This window comes from Apiospora phragmitis, assembly GCF_038363925.1.
Source record: "Apiospora phragmitis strain CBS 135458 chromosome Unknown utg000006l:1.0-5683423.0:1.0-5690449.0, whole genome shotgun sequence".
Lineage (NCBI taxonomy): Eukaryota > Fungi > Ascomycota > Sordariomycetes > Amphisphaeriales > Apiosporaceae > Apiospora > Apiospora phragmitis.
Window position 1 is genome coordinate 3,761,762 of NW_027117404.1, and position 26,295 is coordinate 3,788,056.

At 54.2% G+C, this 26,295-nt stretch overlaps 10 protein-coding genes across 10 annotated transcripts; 6 read left to right on the forward strand and 4 right to left on the reverse strand.

The window, feature by feature from the left end:
* Nucleotides 1-47: 47 nt before the first annotated feature.
* Nucleotides 48-1,925, forward strand: PG994_006412 (spermine spermidine synthase; the record flags this gene model as incomplete). Its single annotated transcript, XM_066857821.1, has 4 exons — nt 48-497; nt 568-1,106; nt 1,164-1,467; nt 1,518-1,925. 4 exons carry the CDS (start codon nt 48-50, stop codon nt 1,923-1,925), a joined length of 1,701 nt encoding a protein of 566 aa, XP_066717090.1.
* Nucleotides 1,926-2,464: 539 nt separating this feature from the next.
* On the forward strand, nt 2,465-4,118 carry PG994_006413 (FAD binding domain-containing protein; the record flags this gene model as incomplete). The annotated part of the gene is made up of 2 exons (XM_066857822.1): nt 2,465-3,123; nt 3,206-4,118. 2 exons carry the CDS (start codon nt 2,465-2,467, stop codon nt 4,116-4,118), a joined length of 1,572 nt encoding a protein of 523 aa, XP_066717091.1.
* Nucleotides 4,119-4,461: 343 nt separating this feature from the next.
* On the reverse strand, nt 4,462-6,603 carry PG994_006414 (biotin-protein ligase; the record flags this gene model as incomplete). Its single annotated transcript, XM_066857823.1, has 3 exons — nt 4,462-5,577; nt 5,672-6,513; nt 6,597-6,603. 3 exons carry the CDS (start codon nt 6,601-6,603, stop codon nt 4,462-4,464), a joined length of 1,965 nt encoding a protein of 654 aa, XP_066717092.1.
* Nucleotides 6,604-6,848: 245 nt separating this feature from the next.
* PG994_006415 (uncharacterized protein) lies at nt 6,849-7,202 on the forward strand (the record flags this gene model as incomplete). Its single annotated transcript, XM_066857824.1, has 3 exons — nt 6,849-6,913; nt 6,989-7,020; nt 7,075-7,202. 3 exons carry the CDS (start codon nt 6,849-6,851, stop codon nt 7,200-7,202), a joined length of 225 nt encoding a protein of 74 aa, XP_066717093.1.
* A 544-nt stretch (nt 7,203-7,746) lies between these two features.
* PG994_006416 (uncharacterized protein) lies at nt 7,747-8,719 on the forward strand (the record flags this gene model as incomplete). The annotated part of the gene is made up of 2 exons (XM_066857825.1): nt 7,747-8,375; nt 8,452-8,719. 2 exons carry the CDS (start codon nt 7,747-7,749, stop codon nt 8,717-8,719), a joined length of 897 nt encoding a protein of 298 aa, XP_066717094.1.
* A 596-nt stretch (nt 8,720-9,315) lies between these two features.
* PG994_006417 (Receptor expression-enhancing protein 2) lies at nt 9,316-10,533 on the reverse strand (the record flags this gene model as incomplete). The annotated part of the gene is made up of 2 exons (XM_066857826.1): nt 9,316-10,435; nt 10,505-10,533. The coding sequence occupies 2 exons, from the start codon at nt 10,531-10,533 to the stop codon at nt 9,316-9,318; spliced, it is 1,149 nt and encodes a 382-aa protein (XP_066717095.1).
* A 2,293-nt stretch (nt 10,534-12,826) lies between these two features.
* On the reverse strand, nt 12,827-14,147 carry PG994_006418 (Deuterolysin metalloprotease family-domain-containing protein; the record flags this gene model as incomplete). Its single annotated transcript, XM_066857827.1, has 4 exons — nt 12,827-13,035; nt 13,137-13,805; nt 13,884-14,024; nt 14,066-14,147. Coding segments are annotated over 4 exons (1,101 nt in total), but the record flags the coding sequence as incomplete, so codon positions are not given.
* A 402-nt stretch (nt 14,148-14,549) lies between these two features.
* Nucleotides 14,550-19,429, reverse strand: PG994_006419 (uncharacterized protein; the record flags this gene model as incomplete). Its single annotated transcript, XM_066857828.1, has 8 exons — nt 14,550-15,318; nt 15,596-15,803; nt 15,875-15,978; nt 16,049-16,113; nt 16,156-16,290; nt 16,735-17,209; nt 17,732-19,161; nt 19,220-19,429. Coding segments are annotated over 8 exons (3,396 nt in total), but the record flags the coding sequence as incomplete, so codon positions are not given.
* A 1,108-nt stretch (nt 19,430-20,537) lies between these two features.
* PG994_006420 (uncharacterized protein) lies at nt 20,538-21,777 on the forward strand (the record flags this gene model as incomplete). Its single annotated transcript, XM_066857829.1, has 2 exons — nt 20,538-20,755; nt 20,832-21,777. Coding segments are annotated over 2 exons (1,164 nt in total), but the record flags the coding sequence as incomplete, so codon positions are not given.
* Nucleotides 21,778-24,351: 2,574 nt separating this feature from the next.
* Nucleotides 24,352-26,065, forward strand: PG994_006421 (uncharacterized protein; the record flags this gene model as incomplete). The annotated part of the gene is given in 3 exon segments (XM_066857830.1): nt 24,352-25,082; nt 25,094-25,253; nt 25,307-26,065. 3 exon segments carry the CDS (start codon nt 24,352-24,354, stop codon nt 26,063-26,065), a joined length of 1,650 nt encoding a protein of 549 aa, XP_066717099.1.
* Nucleotides 26,066-26,295: the final 230 nt, after the last annotated feature.

Genomic DNA, 26,295 nt, shown 5'->3' on the forward strand with positions numbered 1-26,295 from the left:
TTTGTCGTGTTTTCACCATCGATCTTTCCCACCTACTTTCATTCACTATGGCCCCTCGCACACGGTCGTCTAAGAAGGAGACGCGGAAGGAAGAGCCACCGCCGATAGACCCCAATTCGTCCTTCACCCCAGAAAGTTTTGAGCGCGAGTTGAAGCAGCTCAAAGACCAAGCCCAAACCGAGACTTGGTCGAAATGGCTTCTTGAGCAGGGTCAGGTCTACGGCAAGGCTGCTTCACTGCTGACCATACTCGGCGTATATGCCAATGTTTCCCAGTTGACCCTCTCGCCCGTATATGGCGGGATCCCCTCGGCCATATGGCACAACTACGTGTTAATGGCGGCAGCCTTTGTCGGCTGGTCTGGAAACCTGTTCTTCAAGAGAAATTTGCCTCTCAAGACATGGGTGATGCTGCCCCTGATTGCTGCCTACATTCCCATGGTGCAGTTCTATCTGTTCAAACTGAGCGGCACACTGACAGCGTATTGGGGCCCATTGGTCACCGAGGCGCTGACCTTGTTTTCCTCTCATGACCTTGACCGTGGCCTGTGTAGCCGACGTTTTGGAGCTTCTTGATCTTTCGGGTTTGCCCAAATGGGCGGCAGATGCTGCCCCCGGTTTCGGTTCATACGGAGTATACAAGTTTGCCGAGATGCTTTCCGCGGACCAATTGGGAAGCCACATTGGCAAGTCCATCATTTCGACCAGAGTCGGTCTTGAGTTGGTGCTGGCTGGGGCTTACACGGTTATGGCACCCTCGAAGTACTTGCTGTTCGCTGTTCCTGCGCTTCTGCATACTGCGTTCCTCAACACGCATCTCATGACCCCCATGGCGACACAAGCTCTCAACGCATCTCTGGGAACACAGCAGTGGTCCCTGCTCGACAGACGCGAGTCGTTGACAGGCTACATGTCCGTGCTTGAAAGCCATGAGCGGGGCTTCAGGGTCATGAGATGTGACCACAGTCTCCTCGGCGGCGAATGGACGAACCTGGAGAAGCCGATCGTGGCAGAGCCCATCTACGCCGTGTTCACTATGCTCGAAGCGGTACGCCTTGTGAAGGTCGAGAAAAAGGTCCCCGATAACCAGGCCAAGGCGCTCAATATGTAAGTAATGTTATTTTTTGCCCATCAGGATTGTGTATGTACTGAACATTTCCCAAGTGGTCTCGGAATTGGAACGTCTCCATCGGCTATGATTGCCCATGGGATTGACACCACCATCGTGGAAATTGACCCCGTCGTCTACGAATACGCCGTGAAGTACTTTGGGCTTCCTGCAAATCACACAGCCGTCATTGAGGATGCAGTCAGCTACACTGCCCGAGCTGCGTTGGAGGAGCCGGAGCATTATGACTACATTCTTCACGATGTTTTTACCGGCGGAGCCGAGCCTATCCCACTCTTTACGCTGGAGTTCCTCCAGTCCCTAAACACTCTCCTCAAGCCAGATGGTGTCATTGCCATTGTAAGTTAACAGTCCCCACGATCCCCAGATTTTCTCTAATGAGCCCTCAGAACTATGCCGGCGACTTCTTGCTGCCTCCTCTGAGCAGCGTCATGCGCACTATTAGAGAGGTCTTCTCCTCATGCCGCGTATTCCGCGAGTCAGAGAAACCATCCGAGGATGAAATTGCAAAGTCCGGGCAAGATTTCGACAACGTAGTAGTCTTCTGCAGGAAGACAACAAAGAAGATCGCGTTTAGGCACGCCGTCGAAAGGGACTTCCTGCAAAGCATCGCACGGTCGCAATTCATGGTGCCAAAACATGAAGTGCCCGAGTCGGCTTTCTTGAGCGGCGATAAAGTAGGCCTAGTGCGAAACAACCAAACCGACGTCCTCGTCAAGCACCATGATCAAACAGCGCTTGGCCATTGGTCCGTTATGCGAACTGTTTTGCCTAAGGAGATTTGGGAGAGCTGGTAAGCTGTGCAGGAATCCTCGAAGTTTTATATATATCAGTTTGCCATGGTGCCACTATTTTGACATAGTTGGTTTAATTACGGAGCTATGGATAGGAGAATCCCATGACCATGCGTGCCATATATGGACTCTCGATGAAAACGGACATAGGACCCAATTTGCCATGAGTATTACTCGTCCAAGGGTGTGTCCAAGTGAAGTCATTTGATCTCATCTGCCAATTTGGAAGCAATCTCACCGTATAAACATGATCGGCCTGCACATTGCACCCTCGCTACGTGGCTACGTGGTTGACTAATTTCTCGTTGGCCCATATGGGCCTTCCACCACGCCATGTCACAGCACGGGCTTCCGTCCGACCATGTCCCGGCGGGACTAGGAACCAAACCCGGTGATGAAGCCTGGCAACCGCTTGGGGAGGAGCCAATTTCGCTGTACCTATATGTACCTATATATAGGCGAATATGCTGTTCAATGTCCTGAATTGGGCAAAATCCCCCCCCCTTTACATATTTGAACATTTTTGAATCTTGAACCCCCTCATGGGCAAGGACACCAATAACATTGAATACGATATCATCGTTATCGGTTCGGGCCTAGCCGGCATATGCACTGCGCTAGAAGCCCTTGAGCACGATGAGACCCTCTCGGTGCTCCTGATCGATGACGCCGGTAAGCACGCCCATCCCGAACCGCCCGGAGTCGGCGACTTGGACGCGCTCATAGGCAAAACGAACAACGCCGAGACGCGCGAGTGGCTGAAACAACACCGCGATGCTTTTGTCCGGGATATCTCCCCAGGTCGATTGTCATCGTGCATGGCTTGGCCGTTCCGGAAGGAGAGAGCTGCGACCGAAGCCGCCTCAGAGGCGTTGCTAAAGCACTCGAAGACAGCACCGGCGGGCCTACTGCCATTGTTAGAGTACCGCCCTGCTTGCCGAGCTGTGCGGTTGGTTCTTGGGTGTGATGATGACGGAGCGCGGAAGCTGCTGGCGGAGAAGGGTACTAAAAATACTAAAACAGTGACGGGTGTCGAATGTGAAGTTCTCCCGCCTATTTACCTGGCTTTGAAACGCTGCCTACACCTCAATCGCTGGATCTCGCGCCATACCACTAGCATCATCGATATTCCAAAGATGCCCGCGAAGCGCATTCTCTTCCGTGCCCGTCTCGGGGTCGTGCTGGCGACGGGGGACCCTTCGTCGTGTAATGCGCACGCGCCATCGTCACCGCCGCCGAACTCGCACGGCAGCAGTAGTTCGGGAACCGCTCTGGCACGACAGGTCGGAGGCGACGTGGCCTGCTTCTATTGCTTGGAAAAGCCGACGGGGCCGCCGCCGCCGCCTTCGGTCTTGCCGCTGGCCCGCACGCACATGTGTGGCATTGCGGTCGCCCACGAGAACGGGCCGGCGCTTCGCGGCCGAGGATATGGAGGGCAAGGCCTTTTCCAGGGAGCTGGGGCGCAAGGCGGGCGGAGAGGCCTTCCTCATCCTCGATGCGCGACAATGGGCCGCGGCGACGAAGAAGCCGCAGCCGAAGCAGGGCCAGGAAGAGAAGAAGAAAAAGAAGACATTTCCCAGCGTCAAATGGAAGCGGGACCAGCAGCAGCAGCAGCGTCAGCATCGCCACCAAAAGGCAAAGAAGCTCGACCGCCTCGCGCACAAGATCGGCGTCGACGCCGACGGGCTGGGCAAGGCCGTCAGCGAGTACAACGAGGCGATCCGCGCGGGCCGCGAGGACGCGTTCCGCAAGAAGCCGGAGCACTGCCGGACGGCGCTCGAGAAGGCGCCCTTCTACGCGCTGGACATCTCGCTGCCGCGGGGGCGGTCGCCGACGCCGCGGCGGAGGCCGAGGGTGGTCGGGTTTATCCGTGTTGACGAGGAATCCGGGCTCGTACTCGATGATGACAACGACGACGACGAGAACGAGGGGGGACATGTCGTCATCGGGGGGCTGTATGCCGCGGGAACATATTCGATAAGTGGTAGTGTTAGTGGGGGTAGTGATGGGGCTGTTTACCCGTTAGATGAGAAAATCAAGAACGACGGGCTCGATGACATCGCGGCAAATGTGCGTTCGGGCCGGAGGGCGGGAAGGCATGCTGCTGCTGCTGCTTCCAGAAAGCATGATACACTCTCGAATGGGGAGGAGGGGAATGGTCAAGAGGTGGAGGAGTGTGCAACCAATAACCAATAGGCCAACCCACATCGTATAGGCTTTTCCTTCGCAACCATTGACGGTTTTCGAGTATTCGAAAATAGCCAATTCGCATAGCTCCAAACGTGGGGACTGATCTATTTGGCTATGGACAAGGGAGGTAGAACAGTCTTCCACGGCAACCGTCAGCTATGGACGAAAAGAGAATACATAATAATGACAAGCCGACGCGCCATCACTACCCTGCTCTTTTACATACCGAATGCTTCTATTGTCTATAATATTTCCGAAAGTCGCTTTTTGAAACGTGCCCATCCATCCTCCTGTCTCTCCGGGTACTCCTAACTTTTCACCACCTGTTCCTGTTCCTGTGCCAAGGTTCTTAGATTTTCCTCTTGACCAACCCCTTAAAAAAGTCGAAACTGTTCTCGTCGCTCTGCAGCGCCCATATCTTGCCCGACCCGATCTCCTCGGCCCGCAGCATGCCCCAGTCCCGCGTGATGCCGACGATGCGGGCCTTGACCCCGCCCTCAGCCTCGAGCGTGACCTCCTGCCGTCCGTGCAGCCAGTGGCTGTAGTAGATGTGCTCGAGCTCGGCGGTGAAGCCCTTGCGGACGAACAGCTTGTATAGCGCCTCGAGCCGCGTGAGGATACGCGCGACGAGCCGCTCGATCCGGAACGGCGCGAGGTGCGACGGCAGCAGCGCGTCCAGTGACGTCGTGGGACGGCCATTCGTAGTGTTGATCCCGATGCCGAGTACGATCTGGTAGGCGCCGTCGGCGTAGGCGCAGTTGGCCAGGATGCCGCCGATCTTGACGTACGTGGGTTCCTTCGCCCGCGGGTCCAGCGCGTAGATGTCGTTGGGCCACTTCAGCTTGACGGGCACCTCGCCGTAGCCCTTGTCGTAGCCCTTGACCGCCTGCACGATCGCGATGGCGGCCAGGTACTGGATGAAGACGATGGGCCGGGTGGGCGCCAGGCGGACCGGGTGGTTGATCACCGTCGACATGATGAGGGACCCGGCCGGCGACACCCAGACGTTGTTGCCGCGTCCGCGGCCGGCAATCTGCGTCGTAGCCGTCAGGGTAAAGCCGTCGGGCAGCTTCGACAGGAGGCTATAGTTCTTTTCTAGGAGCGTGTTCGTACTGGTGACGACTTCACCATACATCAGGTGGTCTCCCCACTCCTCCGCATCCGTATCCACCTCGCGATATGCTTTGAGCCCGGCGTAGAAGGCATGATGGTTGAAATAGGGGGTCTCCTTGGTGTCAGGCCAGGCGGTTTCATGGACTACTATTCTCTTCGTAATAGAAGAGTAGTCGACAATGCCAACCTCTTCTGGAACCACTTTCGAAGCCTCACCAGCCTCACCATTTGTGTCTGGCAAGGCTTCCTTTAACTCGTGCGTATCCCATCTCGTCTCTTCTTTCTCGAGATGAAACGTATCTTGCTCCCCCTTGATGAACTCTTCGCCATCCTTCCGCGTGATGACTTTCCTCTAAAGAGTGCAGCAAGATGTCCACTTCTCCCTTAGTCAGCGACGACAGATGAAGCTTCGACAGCGAAGGTATAGCAGACGTCTCCGGGCTCACCTCTAGACCAAGCTTAGCCAGGCATGCTTTGAGAAACGCCGTACGCTCATCATCCGTGGCCGTCAGGGCCGCTATCAGCTCGTCGTAGCCCGGAACATCATACTGCTTACTCAGGTTGAGGGGAGAAAACTCGGGGTGGGGACCGGACAGTAATGCACTGCCCAAGCCAACTTTGCAGTGCACCAGAGCAGCCTTTTCCTTGCCGCCGTCTACATCCAGGTCGGCAGCATACGAGGCAAGCACCTCGACGTCGTCGCCGAGCTCGCCACGGAATGGCACGAAGACGCCGCCGCCGTTGTAGTAGCTTGTGACCTCATCCGGCACAGCGCCTGTGCCCTTGAACATGTCCTTGCGGACCTTGAGCGTGACGGCACGGGCGCCCTTCTCGCTGTGGTACTGGAAGCCCGCGAAGGCGCCGCCACGGCAGATGCCGGGGAAGAAGGCCAGCTCGCGGGAGCCGACGACCTCCATCGGCTTGTGGCCGACCTCGAACTCGCACTTCTTGCTGCCGTAGTAGGCGCCGGCGCAGAAGCCGAGGTAGGCGCCGCCGCGCCGGACGTACGCGGCGATGACGGCGTTGCCCGGGCCGTTTAGGGCGCGGCAGTAGCCGAGGTCGGCGCCGCCGGGGAAGACCAGGAGGGCGCACGAGGGGCCCCACGGCTCCTTGAGCAGGGTGTTCTCGGTGATGGGGATGACGGCGTAGTTGGGCGACAGGAGCCGGCGCAGCGAGTAGATGGCGTGCTTCACGGACTCGATGGTCGTGCCGGTCCCCGTGTAGACCAGGACATTGAGTTTACGGGGGAGGGGCCATGATGCCGGTCCCGGCGAAGAATCCCAGATGACTGACGTGGATGGGATGTGGCACAAAGACAAAAACTGAAGTAGAAAGTTTAGGCTGGGGGGCGACAGGATTTTTACGAGACACTTCCCATATTAAAAGAAAAAGGGTTGTTCAGAATACAGTCAGACTTCGGATATTGTGGGTTGGTTTCTTTTATTATTAGTTGTGATACCACATCTGAGACCGACTACCGAGCGGGCGGTCGGGGCATAAATATGGTCCGTGGGGTGACTACCACAATCCACAACGGCAAGTTACTTCCCTATAAGCCACTACGACCAGTCTAATAAACGTACGAGAGACCATCCTCATCACACTACTATCTCCTACCCAAAGATGTCGAACGAAGAAAATGACAAGACTACGCAGAGTGCTCCGGACGACGATGAGCCGGACGAGTGGTGGGTTGTTATATATGCTATGACGTTGCAACAGCTGCATCTTACTAGCTAACACACACCCGCTTCCTCATGCAGGGACAAGCGAATCTTCAGCACGGGATGTGCAGGTAAGCCTTGAGAGTCCATGCGAAGGAAGCAACGATCCAATCACTAACTCAAAGACACCCAACTGGTAGACGAGAATGCCAAGATGACTGACTGCTACTACGACAAGAAGGACTGGCGCCAGTGCAAGAAAGAGGTGAGCCCCGTCGTACCAACCCATCCATTCAGCCATGAGAAGAACTGACAACAGACTGTCTCGAATCTAGATGGAGATATTCCGGGAATGCTGGAAGAAACACCACAACGACGAGAGGACATCTATGAAAGATGCATGATGTGATGGATTGTCGTTCCATGCCGGAGTTGTAAACTTGATACACCCCTACATGAGCGAGAGCCAAAATCGAGATAGAAATACTGGAAATCACCAATCAATCTACTTGTTGTAAACAGTTCTCGATACTCACGACTGCATGTTTATAGCTGAATAGAAACGTTTTGTTTGTTTCAATGACTGCTGTTCGACGGGGGGCTGATGCTATTCTTGGTAGCAGCTGTCCGTTTCGCCGTTTCATAGGCCACCCATCGGCCCGCTAAACACCCGCCATTGCAAGGCGCCGCTAGCAGCCAGCAATTGATCTGATCCCTGGGGTTCAATCCAATCGAGCATCGAAAATTTGGACAAGAACTCGTCCCTTGGAAAACCCCGATATCTGGATTCTCTCGCTCTCTTCGACAGCCACCACCACCACACAGTCAAGACACACGAGATTTAGACATAAAACATCATGGCGTCGCGTGCTACCAATTGCTTGCGCATTGCGTCGCGCCAAGTTGGCCTTGCCACAAAAGCTCCCACCCGGAGCATAGGGTCAATCTCCAGGGCAAGGCAATATCCTTCGAGCACCGCACCCAGGGCGGCCACCACCACCACCACCTCCAAGCCCACGACCTCCTCGTCCTCCACGACGACCGCCACCAGATCGACGCCTCCCGCCGCGACAAAACCGGCCACCACCGCCGCCTCCTCCACAACAAACGGCACCGCCGCCTCCAAGGTCGCATCCTCGGCCTCCCCGCCCGCGCGCGACCCCATCCCCGCCGTCTCGGGCATGCCGCTGCCCGACGCCCCCTCGGCGGCCGGCCAGGACCAGAAGCCGATCGACTGGTCGTCGTCGTACCACGGCCTGGGCACGTCGACCTTCGGCCCCGAGGTCGCCACGGTCCTGCAGGCGCCCCTCGACGCCGACGACATCGAGGTCAAGCCCGACGGCATCATCTACCTGCCTGAGATCAAGTACCGCCGCGTGCTCAACGCCGCCTTCGGGCCCGGCGGCTGGGGCCTGGCCCCGCGCGGCGACCTCGTCGTGCAGGACCGCCTGGTCAGCCGGGACTATGCCTTGATCGTCCATGGACGGTATGTTGTCTATCCACCCCTCTGACCCTACAAACAAATTCAGCATATACTAACAACCATTTCCCCCACCACACAGATTCGTAGGCCAAGCCCGCGGCGAACAGCAGTACTTCAGCGAGGACGGCATCTCGACCGCGGCCGAGGGCTGTAAGTCCAACGCCCTGATGCGCACCTGCAAGGACCTGGGCATCGCCTCGGAGCTGTGGGACCCGCGCTTCATCCGCAAGTTCATGAAGGCGCACGCCCAGCAGGTCTGGGTCGAGCACGTCGTCACCAAGAAGAAGAAGCAGATCTGGCTCCGCAAGGACGACGAGGTCCGGTATCCCTTCAAGAAGACGACGTAGAAGCAGTCGTAGTCGAAAGAAGAAAGTCGAGAACAAATCACGATTGTGCGAGGAGCGAAACGGAACGGGCTTGTCTGTACTGTACATCACGACACATAGATATGGCAAATGAGCGGGCGAGAAGTTCGTCCAGAAATACTTGTAGGATGGGATATATACCCCGGATCGTGCCATTAGAAGAAATGGGGAAACAGACGGCGATGATACTAGCCAGATTACGTCCAGGCAAGATGGGTACGGGTTTAGTTCATCAAGTTCAGATATGCCAGGCTAAGGCGCCGGCAGAAACGCTCTGGTCGTATAAGATCATGTTGGACCATAGAATAATGATGCAAGCAGCATCCCTCCAACAAGGCGCAAGCGCTCAGCAAGAAGCTGCTAGGTTCTTCACGACAAGAATGCAGTATTGTCACTCCACCTCATCCGCCCCTTGCGGCCATTTGAATCTAGCAATATTCATGCCCCCCTCATGCGAGAGGGAAAGCCACCGAAAGACGCTTCGCCCAGAACTCCTGTTCCATAACCCTATTGCCGTCCATGCGGTATTCATGTTAAAACGTTATCCATAATCAGGTGATCCAGCGCCATCCATCTAGCTAGGGCTGATCAACACCAGAGCTCTTGCCTCTCGTGGGCGAATCGTTTGACGGTGTGGCCGCCCCTGTCGATCCCCCCATAGTAGTCCCCCAGCCCAAAAAGCTCCAGCCAGCACGGCCGCCGGTAGAACCTGGAGTTGAGGCCTCGGCGCGCCGGCGTAGACCGTTCTCGTCCTCCTCGCTTGCGCTTTCCGCCTCGATCTTCTCGAAGTCGACCTCGCTCCGGCTCTTGCTTAGCGCGCTCCACACACTGTGCCCGCTCGGTGGTCTTTCGAGGCCACTCCCTGCGTTGTTGTGGCCGTTGTTGTCGGCACCGTCGAGGCTCAGGCTCCCCGGTCTGCGGTCGTCGTCCTGTCGCTCCTGGAGGGCCTTAGCCTCGCGGTCGAGCGCATTGAGCACGAAGGCCAGACGCTCCCGCTGCGACGCGATGAAGCTCATCTTCTCCTGGGATCCGCGAATGTTGTCGGGGATCAGCGTTCCGCTCGAACTTATATCGGCCGCCCCGGCCCCTTGCACACCGCGGGTGCCCCCGGAAGAGAAGCCACCTGCCGAGGCGAGAGCGCTAGCGCCAGTCGCAGCGCTCACGGCGCTGGCCAAGAGGTTGTAGAATTCGGTGCCCGCATTCCCGGTGCCCTGGGACGCCCAGCGCGTGGCTGGCACGCTGAACCTAGCGAGCAGCGCCTGCGTGTAGCCCTGCGGCGCCGACTTGGCCCGCACCTCCTCGGCGCTCGGCTCGCTGGGCGGCATGCCGAGCATCTTGGTCTTGACTAGCTCGATGGCCTGGCGCAGGTAGGCCATGCCGGCGGTCCGGAGGCGGTCGTGGGCACTGGCGATGAAGTCCTCGATCTGGGTCTCGTTCTCCTCGAGGTAGGGGTGGAGGTAGGTCTCGTAGAGGTAGCGCGCGCCCTGGGTCTGGGGCAGGACCAGGTAGAGCAGGAAGAAGAGGCGCAGGTAGCTGTAGAAGGGGATCCACCACAGGATGAACTCGAGCCAAGACTCGGCGAGCAGGGCGCACGAGAGGACGGACCAGTACATCAGCCATGGCGTGAGCTGGGTCGGGTCCGACGTCTTGAGGGCTTTGTAGGAGGCGAAGAGGGGGAAGAGAAACGAGGCTATCGAGCTGCGCGGACCATAGTGTTAGATGCGTCACATTTGCCAGGGGGTATTGTAATTGTCAAGGGTAGCCTACGAGAGGAATTTGGGGATTAGGTCGAACATCTTGAGCGTCTATTCTCGATTGCCGGAGGAGGCAGGGGTCGGGAATCGCCTGCAACAAGGCGTTTGTAAGGAAAGGTGAGAAAGAGGAGATGTTGGTTTGCGGTCCGCGTCAGCGCTGTTAAGAGGAAAGGTATGGAGAACCAATTCGAACGAGTCGGGCTCGGCGTCTGATCTAGTCGGACAGACAGACCAGAAGAGAGGTGCGTGTGAGTGTGTAAGACGGGCTTCTCGGCTACATTAGGTTTTAGTTATGAGTGCTTGACGACACAAGAGAGAGCCTTGCTCGAATGACGGTGGGATGGCTTAAGGAGGTGGTGGTGGTGCTGGGCCGTTGTAGGTACGTGTATGGGCGGCCTTGAGGTGGGGTGAAGTTTACATGACATACCCTTGATGTGCGGTGCAGTAAGTAAGTGATGCTGCTAGTAATGCTGCTAGAATGCCTGCAAGTCAGCCAGTCCGCCTCCGGGATGTTGGTAGGGGAATTGGGGGCAGCACGAGACGCTTGCAGGGTCTCTCAGCTGAGGGGGTGGGCAAGTGCGGGCTCAGGTGGTGTGCAATTGAGGGGCATCTGGGCTGTGGAATGCAAACCCCAGATGGTTCGGGTGCATGACCTGAGCGCCAACCAACCCCACGTTTTAGGTACTTTGGTACTGTAGGTCAGTTGCAGCTCACCATCCAACATCAAATGCTTGTCTAAGTACAGTGAGGCTTCGCTGCGGAATCACCTCTGTCAATACCGGCTTTATATAATCACCAATCTCGAAAGTATTGCATCAAGTAACCACGTCGCTTCTATTCAGAGATTCAGTGTCCTTTTCAGCTCTGTGACGCGTCCTTTCCAGGCCCCCAACCCAATCCAGGGGAAATCCGGCAGCCTAGCTAATAATAAGGCAAGGCACCTGACACATCCATCATGTGTATACATTACTTATTTACCAATAAATGCAGATCTCGGAAGACTGTCCAACCTAATCAGGAGGCACATTGCGGTAATTAAAAGCATGCACACGGACGGACAAGTCGTTCTGCATCATACTTTGCAGGTTTGCATTTCCATAACTCTGGTCCATTACCTGCATGAACCCCATCCCAGCCCACCGATCCATCCTTCTTCGATGAGCCTCATGGTTTCTTTCCGGAACCCTTCTGCACAGGGTTATGTGAGCGAGTTGATGTTTCATTTGGCACCATATGGTAATACCTACATACTTTGGAAGAACGCTTCATACCGTCGGCGTGGGAGCCCTTTTGGAGCTGCCATTCTTGTCTGCCGTCCGCTTTCGTCAGTTAAGGGGCTCTTCTTCGGGCATGGATGGGTCGCCAGCGATCTTACTTATTGGTTGATGCGTCCCCTGGAGAAATTTTGCCTGCGTTGCTTTCTTGTTTCTTCTCGATGCTTGGTGTAAGTCTGGGTGAATCTCTGCCGATGCTTCAGTATCCCATTAACCCTCATGGTCGTGAATCATGGCTGTTATATAGTCGATTGCATGGCCACTTTCTCCTTGGACTTAACTACGGAGCGACGGCGGAGAAATTCGTCAGGTCCTTTCCAAATGATAACGTTTTTGGGGGATATCTTCACGATTACGATGCTTTCTCCTAGTATTCCGGCTGAAGTCAGACGGCGAGCCCATGCTGGCACTACCCAATGGTTCGACAAGCATAGCAACAACTCCGGGGATAAGGAGGCATTGTCGAAGCATATTGGAAGACGTCGGCGTATCAAATTCATCTTTCGTGATATGGTTGTTCATGTGAGCCGGAGTCGAGCCTCATCAGCCCTGCACGGATTGGGAACTCACAAGCGAGTGCCGAGGGATATTTTTCCAATCTGGTTTAGTATTTCAAGCTGAAAACGGGGCTCAGCCCCCAACGGTCGACTTAAATACTAGAGAGCCAGATGCTCAGCTCAGGGGCTACGGACAACTCGGCGAGAAGTCTTTTTATCAGTGGGCATATATATGCTAATTCAGGTAAGCAGTCGTCACCGCCGATCTTAACTAAAACCATATGGAAGAATTAGCGCAAGCAAACGCTGCATCCAGTTGCTCTTTATTGTTCACGAATGCTTGGTAGACTTATGAGGCAATATAAATCTTGCATACCAATCCTCGAAGCAGTGCTCCATTTACACAAAGTGCACAATACATCGATTCCATTACCATTATATACTGTATCTTCATTGTTAGAGGTCCTGTCTGTCCCCTATTCATCTTCCTTCGGCTACCAACAACAATCAACAGTTCAAATGGACAGCTACAAGGCAGGTCAGTACAAAGTATCACACCATACATAGATAATCATCCGAGTAAGTTTGAACTCCGCCTCTGGACTTACCATTGGCATACAGCGAGTACTGGTCGGCATTGTTCAAGGCGAACCAAGGCTCGAGCTTCGTGATGTTGCTGTACGAGTATGCGTAATCGTTGGTTTTTGGAGAGTAGACACCGCCGGAATGCGTCGCCTCGTGGAGGATCGTTGTAGCATGATCTTGCTTATGGCCTAAAGAAATAACACACATTGTAAGTTAGCCCCTGAACACTCCCTTATCTTTCTCTCTCTCTTAAGTACTCTTGGGGAGGGGCCAAAATCCAAACACGTACACTCCTCGGTCAGCCCAGGCCGTTCCCAGAACAGCGGGCAGACCACCATAGTATCCGGCCCGCTGCTGACCGAGCAGGCTACGAGCGGCCCGTAGACCTCGCAGACGTTGTAGTAGTCGTAGCAGAAGAGGCGGCTCGCGCCGGAGTCCGCGGTCGCGCACTCGCCGGCCACGGCCGTGAGCCGGTTGACAACGGTCCGCCGCGTCTCGGACGCGTTGGTCCGGAAAATCTCGACGAAGCGCCCCGACGCGGGGTCGGCCGCGTCGGCCGCCGCCGCCAGCGCGAGCTTCTGGCAGTTGGCCAGCGCCGCGCGCATGTCGGCCTCCTCCGCCGCGCTGCAGCCGGGCTGCAGCTTGGCGCGGCGGTCGAGCGGCGGAGAAGAAGGTGCGGCGGCTCGCGGGGCGTTGGGGACAACGGGCAGGCGCAGGCGCAGGGCGTTGGACTGGTACGCGGCTGAGCCGCTCAGCTGCGTCGAGGGCGCGGGCGCGTAGGGGAGCAGGCCCCGGGCCTCGAAGATGTAGGTTCCCCCGGCTGAGTCGAGGCTGTGCACGCTCGTGCCGTCGATGATGGTTTGGAGCGAGGCACCGGCTTTCAGGGGTTCGAAGTGCTCGCTGGTAAGCGCCTCGTATTCCAGGCTGATATGAATCCCCTTGGATGGGACCTCCACACCTTGTTTAAGAAGAAATAGGGTTAGCGACTAATGGCTGCATGCGGTTATAGTATTGTCCAGCGAAGTCGCTCACTCACCAGCTTCGTCAGACACTGCCAGCCTCTCCACGGGCAGTTTCGTGTCCAGGATGGTTCCCACCACGAGCAAGTTGAGGTCCTTGGCGCCGACGTTGGTAATGGTCGCCACGATCTCGGCCACGTCTCCGTGGGAGCCGTGAGCTTCACCTCAAGAGGAGACGGCGCTCGCTTGCCCAGCCGACTGTGATAGACGACATGTGCGTTTACCAAGCTGGCGGCAGCAAGGGTCGCAAGAGTTACCAGGGCCCGCGTTGACGACACCATTTTGTGTTGGATCGATTGACTGGATCTAGTCAGAATGCTATTGGTGCTAAGGGATGAAGAAATCCAGCCTGAGATGACTGAGGAGACCGGCTTATAGAAGGCTTAAATACTGTTGTTACCAGTGGCATGAGTTTAGGGAAAGCCGTCGAATGAAACCTCGTATTCAGCCTGGGCAGCTTCCATATCCGGCAGTCCCGCCGCTATAGGTGCATGAAGCCCCTGTCTCCCGCGACGAGGTTCTCCACTGATCCGCCCATATACCGGCACAAATACCGGACTATGGTGTGCAATGAATAGTCTACAGCAGGCACATGGCCGTTGAATAAAACAAGAAAGCCGGGGGAGTAGTTATGTGTTAGATATGATCAAAAGTTGTATAGGCTGTAATATTATGGGCAAACTCGGTTGGGGGTATAAATCAGAAGCTTGTTGTAGTTTCTTCGCCTGGTCATCTGCCCACGCTTTCATTATCTGCCACCTGCCCTGCAAAGCTCCCACGACACGATCGAAGTCCATAATCATGTCCAGCCTATGACTTACCGCCACCATCGTGTATTTCTGGAACTCGACGTGGATTATGTTTTGCATCAACCTCTCTGTCTCCAAATCCACGCTCGAGCTAACCTCGTCCAGCAGGAGGACACCGCCTTCACCTGCGGTTGCGCCCTGTCCGCTCTCGCCCAACCCAATCCCAAGGCCCCTGGCGCGAATTCGCCTCCGGAGCACGGCGCGGGCCAGGGAGAAGATCTGTCTCTGGCCCTGGCTGAAGGTGCCTGCGCTTATACCGGCCTCGAGACCGCCGCGGTCCTCCACAAAGGCCCAGAGGTCCACCGTCTCCAGGACGGATCGGCAGTCGGCCTCCGTGGCCACGCCGAAGGGGTCCAGGTTGGCGCGGAAGGTCGATCCATCGGGCAGGAAGACCGCCTCCTGAGGGATCGCGATGATGCGATGCCGGAGCGTCGGCCTGTTGATGCTGTCCAGGGATGTTTGATCGATATGCGCAAGTGCTGCTTTCCCTGGCATGGGGTCGAGTAGCTTGAGCAGGTACGCAATCAGACTGGATTTGCCTGATCCTGTTCTACCACAGATTGCGACTTTCTCGCCTGAAGTGATTGTGAGGTTGACATTCTTGAGGGCCAGATCAGGCTCTTCGCCCTCGTTCACTTCCGTGCTGCAAGATGTTTAGATTATGGTCCTAAAGTAAGACTGCAGTAACTTACTTGTAGCTTGCACATACGCCTTTGAGCTCGATCTCACATTTCTCGGGCTAGTTCTCAGCCGGGACCAGCTCCTCGTCATCACGGTCCTCGGGTTTGACTGTCTCGTTGAAGGCCCTGAGTCTCGAGACCGCTCCACTGTGTATCGTTAGCTTAACCCTTGCATTCAATGGGAACCCTTCAGCGCCATGTCGTTGGGCGCAGTGAGATTCCAATGAGTGTTTCACTTACATCGATGTTTCTAGCTGTGTGTAGAAGACAATGGTCCATGCTATCTGGTTTCCGAAGGTCATCAGCGATACTAGACTCGCTCCGGTGAAGCCCGAGTTGGATCGCAGCTTGACGGCCAGGCTTGTGAGTATTACACACAAAACCATGACGACAAAGTTCATGACCATCACCAACCACTGCTGAGTCATGACGAGAAGGTAAGCCGGCCCTAAGAACAGTTTAGCAATGAAGAGGTTTGGGGCAGCGAAATTTGTATTAAGGGGAGACAATGCGTCTTACGTTGTGAGGTATCCAGCAGCTGCCTGTTCTTTTCGCGGTCTTCCTCTGTGAAGTCAAAAGCCCGAACAGACTCGATTCCATGAGAGGTATCTCGGAAGTGTGTGCTATAGAGAAACGCTGAGTCAGCTTGGAGGTTCGGTGGTTGAGATGGGTGGCATGAGGGGTTTGTCATACTAAAGGGGGCTCTTTGCTTCCAAGTCCAAGAGCCGCATTTGCCTCGAGGTTCGAAGGTAAAACCGCTGTACAAAGTATAGCAACAGGGCCAGAAACGGGTAGCTAACCGCGATCGCCGGAGCAGAGCTCATGATGACAGCGGCTCCAGCTATGACCTCAAAGCAGCCCAAGAGGGCATTCAGAAGGGAGTTTGGCAGTTCCATGTCGATGAGGTTTAGATCTTGCGAGAAGAGGTTGGTGGTCTGGCCATTGTCGGTCGTGGTGAAAGAAACGCAGTGGCGCGTGCATCAGGGTGGTCAGAGTATCCAGGTGAAGCTTTGCTCCGGATTTGGTAACAGCAGTGATGAGGATGAGATAGACATAAATGAATAGAGATAGCATACGAGACACTTGGAGAACCGAGTAGATGCCGATGTAGTAAGACCAAGAACGGTCTTCGTATCCTCTTGCTGCGTCCGCACTCCAGTAGGTCAACCAGGTATTGGGGAACCCCTGGAAAAAACCAAAACAGGCCGCCCAAAACAGAAGGAAAGCGGTGACAGTCAGCCAATAATTCGAAAGTAATGAGTGTAAACCGTTCTATCGCCTGTCTGGCGAGCCTTATTCGTTTCTGGGATAATGGAAGACACGGTTGTTTGTCGCAAAAGTTCAGCTTGAGGTCTTTGGGGGTCCGCTGTACGATCTACCTTTTCGGAAGAGGTATCACTCCCAGCAGAATTGATACCCAAGCCTCTGATGTACCCATCATTGGCCATCAATTCCGGGAATGTTCCTTGCTCAGTGACCGTACCTTCAATGCTAAGCGCCACGATATGATCGGCCGCCGGCAAGTGTTTGACAGAATGCGTCATCAATATCGCCGTAGAATTACGACGCCTAGCAATTCCGTCTGGCCCAAATACTCGCTGGAAGACTTGCTCCTCAGTATCTGCATCAAGGCCAGAGAAGATATCATCCAAGATGAGGAGATCGGACTGTAAGTACAATGCCCTCGCCAAGGAAACTCGCTGTTTTTGTCCTCCTGACAAAGTTATACCGTTGCTTCCGACATTCGTCATCTCCCCCGAAGGAAGAGTTTCGAGGTCGACGTCCAACATTGTAGCCAAAAGCACCTCGCGGTACCGTTTCGCGTCAAATTCTGAGAACCCGATGATATTATGCCTGATAGTTCCGTTAGATAGAAATGGTGTTTGGTCACAAAACCCAATTCGCCTATATGCGGTGTGGAGATGCATGTGTCCGCCGTGGAACGGAATCTCCCCAAGCAACGCTTTACATAGGGATGTCTTTCCGCATCCCACTGGCCCACAAACGATGGCTATTCAGTAACAAAGTTAGCGAGCATTCTATAAGCAGCTGTTCTGCTACGGGGACGTACTCAGCGTGGACGATGAAAACTTGACATTGATGCCGCGCAGTACCATGCTTTCTGGTGTCCATCCATAGCTTCCTTCATTGATAGTGATTGCAGGCGGGTTACTGCTTGTAGTGGGCCCCTTTTCCGGCCTCGAAGGTGATTTCTCTCTAGAGCTTGGCAAGCTGGCTTCATTGGCGTATATAATTGATCGGAAGTCGCCCCATGTCTCACACTCGAGGTATTTCTGTATACGGCCAAGGCAGGCCATACCAGCACTCACCGAGAGTTAGTAGTGGAGCTTGATGAATAGATAAAGGGGTTCTCACATAATTTGTGGTATATTCTGGAAGATCATGGCCAACGGGTCTGCTAGTAGAATCACAAATGACAATGAGGTGAAAATCTTAGTCGTGCCCAGTTGTTGGGATGCAAAGGCGAAAGTGACGAACGGTGCAATTACCCCTGGAGCCCAACCAAAGAAAGCAGAAGTAATGAGAAGCTTGCGAAAACGGCTTCCGCTTGCAATCTCATCGATCCGAAGCTGTTGGATTGAGTTTGCAACTGGTTCAGTAAGTCCAGACAGCTTCAAGTTTTTTGTGTTCGCGATGACGGTAGATGTCAAACCCACACGCCGCTGTATGGCGGCCATCCACTTCCTCTGTGCATCTCCAGTATAGCGCACCACTACCGATATACCCAAGATGCAGCAAAGTATTGCGACTAAGGGTGCCGCAAACGCAGCCCCTATCTGGAGATACAGGAGGTAACTGGCGAGTCCGGTCTCCAAGAAGGATGCCCAGACGTCGTGTACCGACCTGAAACAGACGTTGATCCGTTCGATATCGGTACTCATGAGTGTTATTGCGGCCGTAGAGTCGCTGGTTCCGATCTGAGCCTCTAGAGTCTTTTTGTAGACAGCACTGACGAGTATGCCTCTGGCTTTGAGGAGCGTGCGGTAGTGGAAATACCAATACAATGCGGTGGAAACAGCAATTCCGCTATATATCAGAACAGCCACACCGATGAAACCGTAAGCAAAGTTGGAGGAATTCGGCCCCTCTGGTTCGGAAAGGTAGGTAAGAAGTCTATCAATGAAGAAAGGCTGACAGAACATGAAGCCAAGAAGCAGGAGCCGGGGCACTATGGGGAGGAGAAGTTCCACGAGGAGAGTTCGACACAGCGCTTTCAGTAAGCCATACTTGTGGCCCTTCATCTTCGAGTACTCGGCATGTCGGGCGAACCGTTCATCCAAGACCCTGCCTCGCATCCCGCTGTCCAAGGGATATAGGTCGTCGATCTGGAGAATTTTGCTGTAACCATCGATGAAGACTCGGTTCAGCCAGAAAAAGACGCCCAAGCTATAGAGACCTGAGGTTTCTTCGGGGCTGTGCTCCTTCTCATCCCACTTGACGAAGCTTCTTTTGCGTCTAGCTTCGAGAAGAAGGATGATGACTTCTAGAGCAACTGAGGCTGTGAAAAGAGCAGTGTTCGCTTTCTCCGACCTCGTCCCCGAGGCTAGCCAGAAGGTGCGTGTTTGCGTGATGTCAAATAGAAGTGATAGGAAGAGGTAGGCGTTTAGGAGAACAGATGGCCTTGCTGAGCGGCTATGTTCGAGCAGTGACAACGGAACCAAGCCGATCGCTGCCAAGAACCGTAGCACCGTTGATGAGATACTAAGAGCTGTTACATCGAAGGAGCAAGTGGCCACCAGAACCAACAAAGCTAGTTGGAGGCCAAGGTATGCTGTAATGCAGCTCTGGGTATAGTCAGTAAAGATTTCGGTTGCAAAGCAGATACCGTGAAGCGATAATTACCGATTTGAGTAGCTGAAAGGCCGGTTCGTTGATGATGGCCGGTTTTCGAGACAAGTGGAATGAACGCCAAAGGGCTAATATGACAAATATAGCCGAGGGCACAATGGAAAACACCACAAGCTCGAACTTGACAGTGAAGTCGAAGTCATCTCGACAGCCACTGACATTTGGTCCTATGAGGTTGTCGTTTTTGCACGTGGAAAACGACATGTTCGGAAGGATGAGCTACCTATTGACTTGACTGAGGAAATACTGGCAAGGTTGGTGGCCAGTGTAAAGTCCAGCAAGACGAATTGTTGTTATTGATTCTAATTCGCGACACAGAGTCATATACACCTATATACATAGCAAAGCAAACGTCGTCGTTGCCTTGTCAGCCCGAGACGTGCTCCGAAGCCGAAGAACACTCATAGCCCCTCCCCCGTAGCCTTGGGTGTTCAGTCTTATCGTCCGCAACAATGATCTGGCCGGGGCTGCAGTAGGATGCGTATGCTTGCTTACGAGCGACGAAGGTCGGAATTTGACTTGATTTGGCCGTTTTCAATCGGAGTACCCACCCGGCCAGAGTCCATGTCGGGTGTGCAGACGAATAAACCGTCGACGCTCATCGTCACCGCTGGGATCAGTCTCTGCATGCAACTGCTCATAGGCTCATAGGCACTCAGAATGAGGTGGACGGATGCGTATGCCATATGCTAAAAGTCAGTGTGACTCATGTGTAGATGCCGCCGGCGAAGATCAAGATGCAGTGCAAGGCGGGCTGCCTATTTTCCCCGCGAAGAGGAAACGGATACGGGACGATTGGGAAGCTAAACCACCACCCCCTGCATCGAGGACGATCCGTGGTTGTTTTGCTTCGTGTTTCAAGCGGGGTACCAATCGCATGAGCCCTCGTTCATCTTGCTGCGCCAAAAGTTGAGTGTGTGCAGGTGTGTTCGGTATTTCAGGTAAGGAAGGGGTGTGTGTTACCGCAAGTATCCTGAAGTAATTTGACTGCCGATTACTTTTGAAACCCGAGGTCAGGGATTGCTTTCAAATTCAAAGCTTCATACCCCAGATTCGTTCGCCCTTAAGGCTAGGGTACTCCAGACATGCCGTATTCTTGAGATGATGTCAAATGCAGGAACACACCAGAGTGGAGATGCTCCTGCCATCCCATGTAAAATAAAATCATCAGCCCCGGGAGCCAGCACTACTACCTCTACTTCGGAATCTTCATATCAATCAATCTTCGCACCATCAAACCTACGACCTAAAAGAGGCTCCTGAGGCTATAGCCTTCCTACCGAATCCATACTTTATATATCCCATCATAGCTTGCTCCTGCAGCACGCTCGCCATGGCCACGACCAAATTGGGCCTGCAACCCCGTCCAGGTCTTTTGGCAGCTTCGTACAAGGCCATATTGATTACTCTGATACAGGCCATCGCCGGGTCTGTGAGATATGGTGGAGCGCTATACCACCAGCTGAGAAAGCCCCCTCATTCCCCGGACCTCGTGAAGACTTATGAGTGCCGGCCATCTCTGTCTGTTCGGTAAGACAACCCAAAGTCTTGATTTGGTCACTGAACGCGCTGCCTTTACAGGTATCCAGAAGACTGACTTTCGCAGGGTTTTCTTCCCGCGGTCTTGGGACCAGGAATCGCTCAAGAACCTCCCTTGCTTCTTCAACATCCACGGTGGGGGGTTCTGCTTAGGAAGCCCCGAAGACGATGACGCGTGGAGTCGGGCTTTTTCCGATATGCATCATGTATTGGTCGTGGAGCTAGACTATCGAAAGGCGCCCGCTCACCCCTTTCCTACGCCGATATTTGACATCCAAGCTCTCATGTTGGCTGCATATAAGGATGCGAGTCTTCCGATTGACAAACAGCGCATCGCGGTGGGTGGCTTCTCGGCCGGAGGGAACCTCTCCATGGCCGTCTGCCAGCTACCTCTGGTCCGAGACACGATCAAGCCCGCGGCAGTTGTTCCCATGTACCCTTCGCTCGATCAATCGATTCCGGCCCAGGATAAGATCCAAAACCGTCAATACAAGCCGGCCCTCCAGGGCATGCGCGGTAGCCCGACGGATTACCTGACGCGCATCTCGCCGTTGTTCAGGTGGAGTTATATTCCGTACGGCCAACCTCTGAAGGACCCTTTGCTGTCTCCCATCTACGCGCCACGAGACACATTCCCGCCCAACATCTTCATCATGGCCTGCGAGCTGGACCAGCTGTCACATGAGGCGTGGCGCATGGCCAGTAGACTCGCACATCGGCCGGAGCCGATCCAGGGCCAGAAAGTCGGCCAGGACACGCCCAACAAAACCCCGGGAGCCATGATCTTGGACGACGAGCGCTTCGCGTTTGAGCATGTCGATGACGATGGACGCAGGGTGCGATGGCTCCTCATACCAGACCAAGTCCATGGCTTCGATTTGATACCAGAGAGAATGCATGGAGATGCCACGTCATTCAAAGATGCTCAGACGAAGAAGACGGAATTCCAGAGGATCATGGGTGAATGGCTGCACGAGAAGGCCTGGAAACCATCGAACTTGGACTCCGCTTAGTGCTCTTTGGTCTGCGACAATTAGTTTCTAGCCAGATTCTGGTGGTCGTTGCCTTCATGTTTGGATCCAGTTTGTCTGTCAGTGGTTGACCGACCTTACCAGATTATGCAAATTCCCGCACATATTTTTAGTAATCAGACTGTGTACAGACCTTAGATTTTGACTTATTTCATATGTGTGGCGATCATCTGCATCGCTTGCAGTTATTTTGATGTAGCGATATACCATGGCATGCTCTACGAGACGACATTGATATGCCAGCAGCGTTGGTCGCTATTGCGTGTGGATAGTCTACCAACTCAGTCGACGATAAAGTTGATTCTCTCGATTATACTTCGAGTATCGCAGGAGGCTCGTATAGCGTTTCGTTACACAATCACACAAAATTTCTGCGCAGCCATGATCCACCGAAGGCCGGGCATGTTAATTGCGAGGGATCAGGCGACGACGGGTGCATGACCTCTGTGCAGTTACTGCATTTGGAGAAACTACACACCCCTTGAGGGGCTTCCCAATTAACCTGATGGCAATATTGTCGGGTTCTAGCTCAACACCGTTAGAAGTCGCGAAAGCACGTGCCGTCGCAGAGCGAAATAGTTACCAGCAATCTTATTACAACCAAGATTGCGCGGATCAGACAACAGATGTGAGATGTGTGAGTAGGACTTCGAATTGGGCATCGCGGGACTACGAACTGCAGAAAGACGTTGCGGGGGCTTAAATGGACCTCAGATACACTTCCACAAACGTATTCGACGGACCGGGTCGAGAGAAAAGTAGGCCCTCCCAGCATATCCCGGCACGCTGGGCTCCCGACTTGGGAGATCCCGGCGAGAAGGTTCGGTTGGGCAACAGACAATGGGGCAGATCAATCTCGGAAGAAAGGAATCCTCCCCCTTCATTTCCTACCAGAACTCTAAACACGTTCTTTGGCTGGTGCCCAATCTGCTGGAGATCCATCTTTGTTGTCCTGGAGAGTTATACATATTCCAGAAGCATGCCCGACAAATCTGTGTTCCGCCCGCTTCGTAGGCTTTGCAAAGACAGCTGTGTACGTCATGGTGCATCGCACCTCAAGCCCTTACGACCGGCGGCGATACAATACATTGGGGACGGACCAGCATCAATCATTTCGATACATGGTAAAAGCCCGATATACATGAGATATATCCATTAAAAGGTCTTCAAAGGTTATCACGATGAAACTTTTCATTTCTAGTAGTCCTCCTAACGGTCAAGCAGACTTTGAAACTGCAGTGCAGTTGACTTTGGAAAGAATGCAGCGGGCAGCAACGGTCGCGGGGCAGGCCCGAATACCTACATACATCTTCATCATGCATTATTGTATTATTACCTACCTCTTATGTATACTGATTCATGTGCATCCTCACGTATGTATGTACATACATGGCGCTTATCTATCTTACAATATTCCGCAGCGAGATTAGCCATCGAAAAGCAACAGTCGCATTGCGAGACATGTCTATCCTGGACGTGCAGTCAGACGGCCACATGTCTGCCCAATTGTGCCCAGGAACACCCAGGCTGCTTCGTGTTAGTGTCGAGATCCGGTGGCTGTTAGCGCATGCTAGCGAGGTACCTCGGGGGTTCAAGTTCACGTCCAAATAACTCTATTGCATCAACCTGCCACAGCCCACAGGAGACAGGAACCGCTGGAAGTGGCAGGTTCATCGCTCATGATTGGGCCGCCGAGGAATATCCAATAGCTCATCAAAAATAACGATATACTCTACAGAGGAAGCCGAGAAGTACCGGTATAACACGGCCTATCGCGGGATTTGTTACTGATGTTGCCCACCCACCCCTGGATGGACCCGTCGCCCTTAGCGAAGTGACCCTGTCCCGGCACTCTATCGCCAGCCCAACCCAAAGCCTGCTTTTTCCTTCCACTTGGACACTTCGCTCAAGCTCATCAATCCTTTCCTTTAAAAAGGGAAAGGAGAAAGTGAAATTGCCAGCCTCCAGACTTCTCCCACGACCTGAGTTACTAAAAGACAGAAATCCGAGCGAGAGACGTTTTGAAATCGTCCGACGACTATTCGAATCCTGGAGAGAGGGGGATCGACCACCCAAAAGTCTTGAGCTGCCAGCATTACGCAAAGTAGCCTAGCCCGAGAGCTCTGAGGTCATACGTGAAGAGCGCGGGGTCCCAAAACTTGGAACTGGAATCCGCCAGACCATTCGGGCTGCACTACCACACACCACCTCTAGAGTCTATCCGCACGCACATCCACGCACTTTATTCACCGACACATTCCCAACCCGTTTCACACAGCGGGGACATCGAAAGCTTCCGCGCTACACAAACGTCCTTCCCTTACTCACCCCAGAGTTGAGTCCGAAACTGGCCCCCTCAGTCCAACCATCGTCCCATTTGCTGTCTGGACATAGCATAGCCCTCTTGTCGTCATTGTTTGACTGACATTTTTTTTTAATCTTTTCCCCCTTTCCACAGTCAAAAGTGAAGACTTTTAAAACGAGTCTTTTCTTGGCTATATACTATATCCATCTATCAGTTCTGTTGTAGCCCGTATTCTTCATTCTCCCCACGAAATGGCTTACAGGGCTTCTACCGGCGAGTTGGCTGGTGATCGGTGGGATCGAGATCGCTTCACCCTAGAGCGGGAGCGCGACAGATATGGTGACGAGCGAGAACGCTTTGAGGAACGGGACAGATATGTCGGTCGCGGCCCTGCTGGACGTGTACGAGAGGCCTCGGTCGACGAGAGATTTGAACGTGAACACCGTGTTCCTCGCCCGTGGGACGATGATTACGTTTCGCGTGACCGACGGTACTACGATGACGAGCCGCAGCAAAGACGATCACCACCAACCGAATTCGAACGCCGTGTTATGATCGACAAGGAGAGAGAATATCGCAGCCCCTCACCACCCCGCCGCCCGGGCATGCTTCTGCGCCGGCAGTCGTCTCTTGACACCTTTGATCGCCGGCCTGCGCCTCGCTTCTACGAACATGAGAGGGAGGAATACGGCCCCCCTGCACGGCGCGGGGACTACCGCCCAGACCCTCGCCCGGATCCTTATGAACCTATCCCGCTTCCACGATCGAGGGCATTGCCTCCCCTCGGATGTACGCCGAGCGCGACTACGATGAGATCAAGATCTCGGAGCCCGATCGCTACGGAGACGAGGATTTCCGAGGCTATCCCGAGAGAGTTCACGAACGTGAAGTTACTCGCACGCGGCAACGAAGGGATCGCAGCTCCTCCAGAACTACTCGTCGTTCTGGTCGTTCACATCGCACGTCGCACCATGGAAGCACTGTTAGAAGCAGCTCCAAGTCCTCGTCTAGGACAAGCGATAGCGCAAGCAGCAGTGGTGGCACTACGGTGACGGTCAAGAGCGAATACCCCAAGAAGGGAAAGACTCGCATTCCTGGCCGTCTAGTGTCAAAGCGAGCGCTGATTGACTTGGGCTACCCATTCGTGGAAGAGGTACGTCTCCGTTTTATGGTTCGTCGTCTATGACAAAAGCTTACAGCATGCAGGGTAATACTATTGTGGTGCAGAAGGCCCTGGGTCAGGAGAACATTGACGACCTCCTGAAGCTGAGCGAAGATTACAAGAAGGCCGAAACAGAGGTCATGGATGCTCGGTCAGAAGCCGCCAATCTCGTCGAGGAGCGAAAGACAGAGATCTATACCGTGCCGCCGCCAGCTCCGGCACCTGCGCCTGCACCTCCGCCAACAGTCTATGCTCCTCCTCCGCCAGCTACTGTCTATGCTCCGCCTCCGCCAGCTACTGTCTATGCTCCGTCTCCACCCACTGTCATCCATGCGCCGCCACCACCTCCGGCCCAGGAATATGTCAACCACACAATGATTCGGGAGGTTTCACCAGCTCGAAGTCACCGTAGCTACTCCACATCGACGTCAGGACGTACGCCGTACATTGTGGACGCTGCGCCCCGCGAATATCGCGAATACAGCGAAGAAGTTCCCGTTGGCCCGCTGGCTCTTGTCAACTCGGACCGTCGCCGTGATGACAGGTCTATCAAGGCCGAGATAGCCCGCCTCGAGGCGGAACGGGATCTGATTAAGCGGGATCGACACCACCATCATTACCACAGCCACAGCCATAGTCATAGTCACAGCCCTAGCCGGGAGCTGGTTCGCGCAGAGCGCTTGAGCAGCGGCGAGTTGGTGTTGTATGAGGAGACGGAGAGGATCGAAGAGCCTCGGCGCGGGGTGCGCATTGAGAAGGACAAGAAAGGTAGGATGTCCATCAGCGTGCCTAAGAAGCGATAGATGAAGGTGCGCGACGTTGCTTTGTGTTGTACCTCGACTCGTTGCTAACATATGATCCGTAGTCCTCCTCCAGGTATCATGAAGGCCATGCTTGCTACCTTGACATAAAGGATGCTTGCAATGATCACGATTTTATATATTTCTTTGGGTGTTACGCAGGCGTTTTTTTTTTTTTAATTCGAAATTGGCTTTCAGATTCTTTTGGTTAGCAGAGCTCCAACTCATCTCCT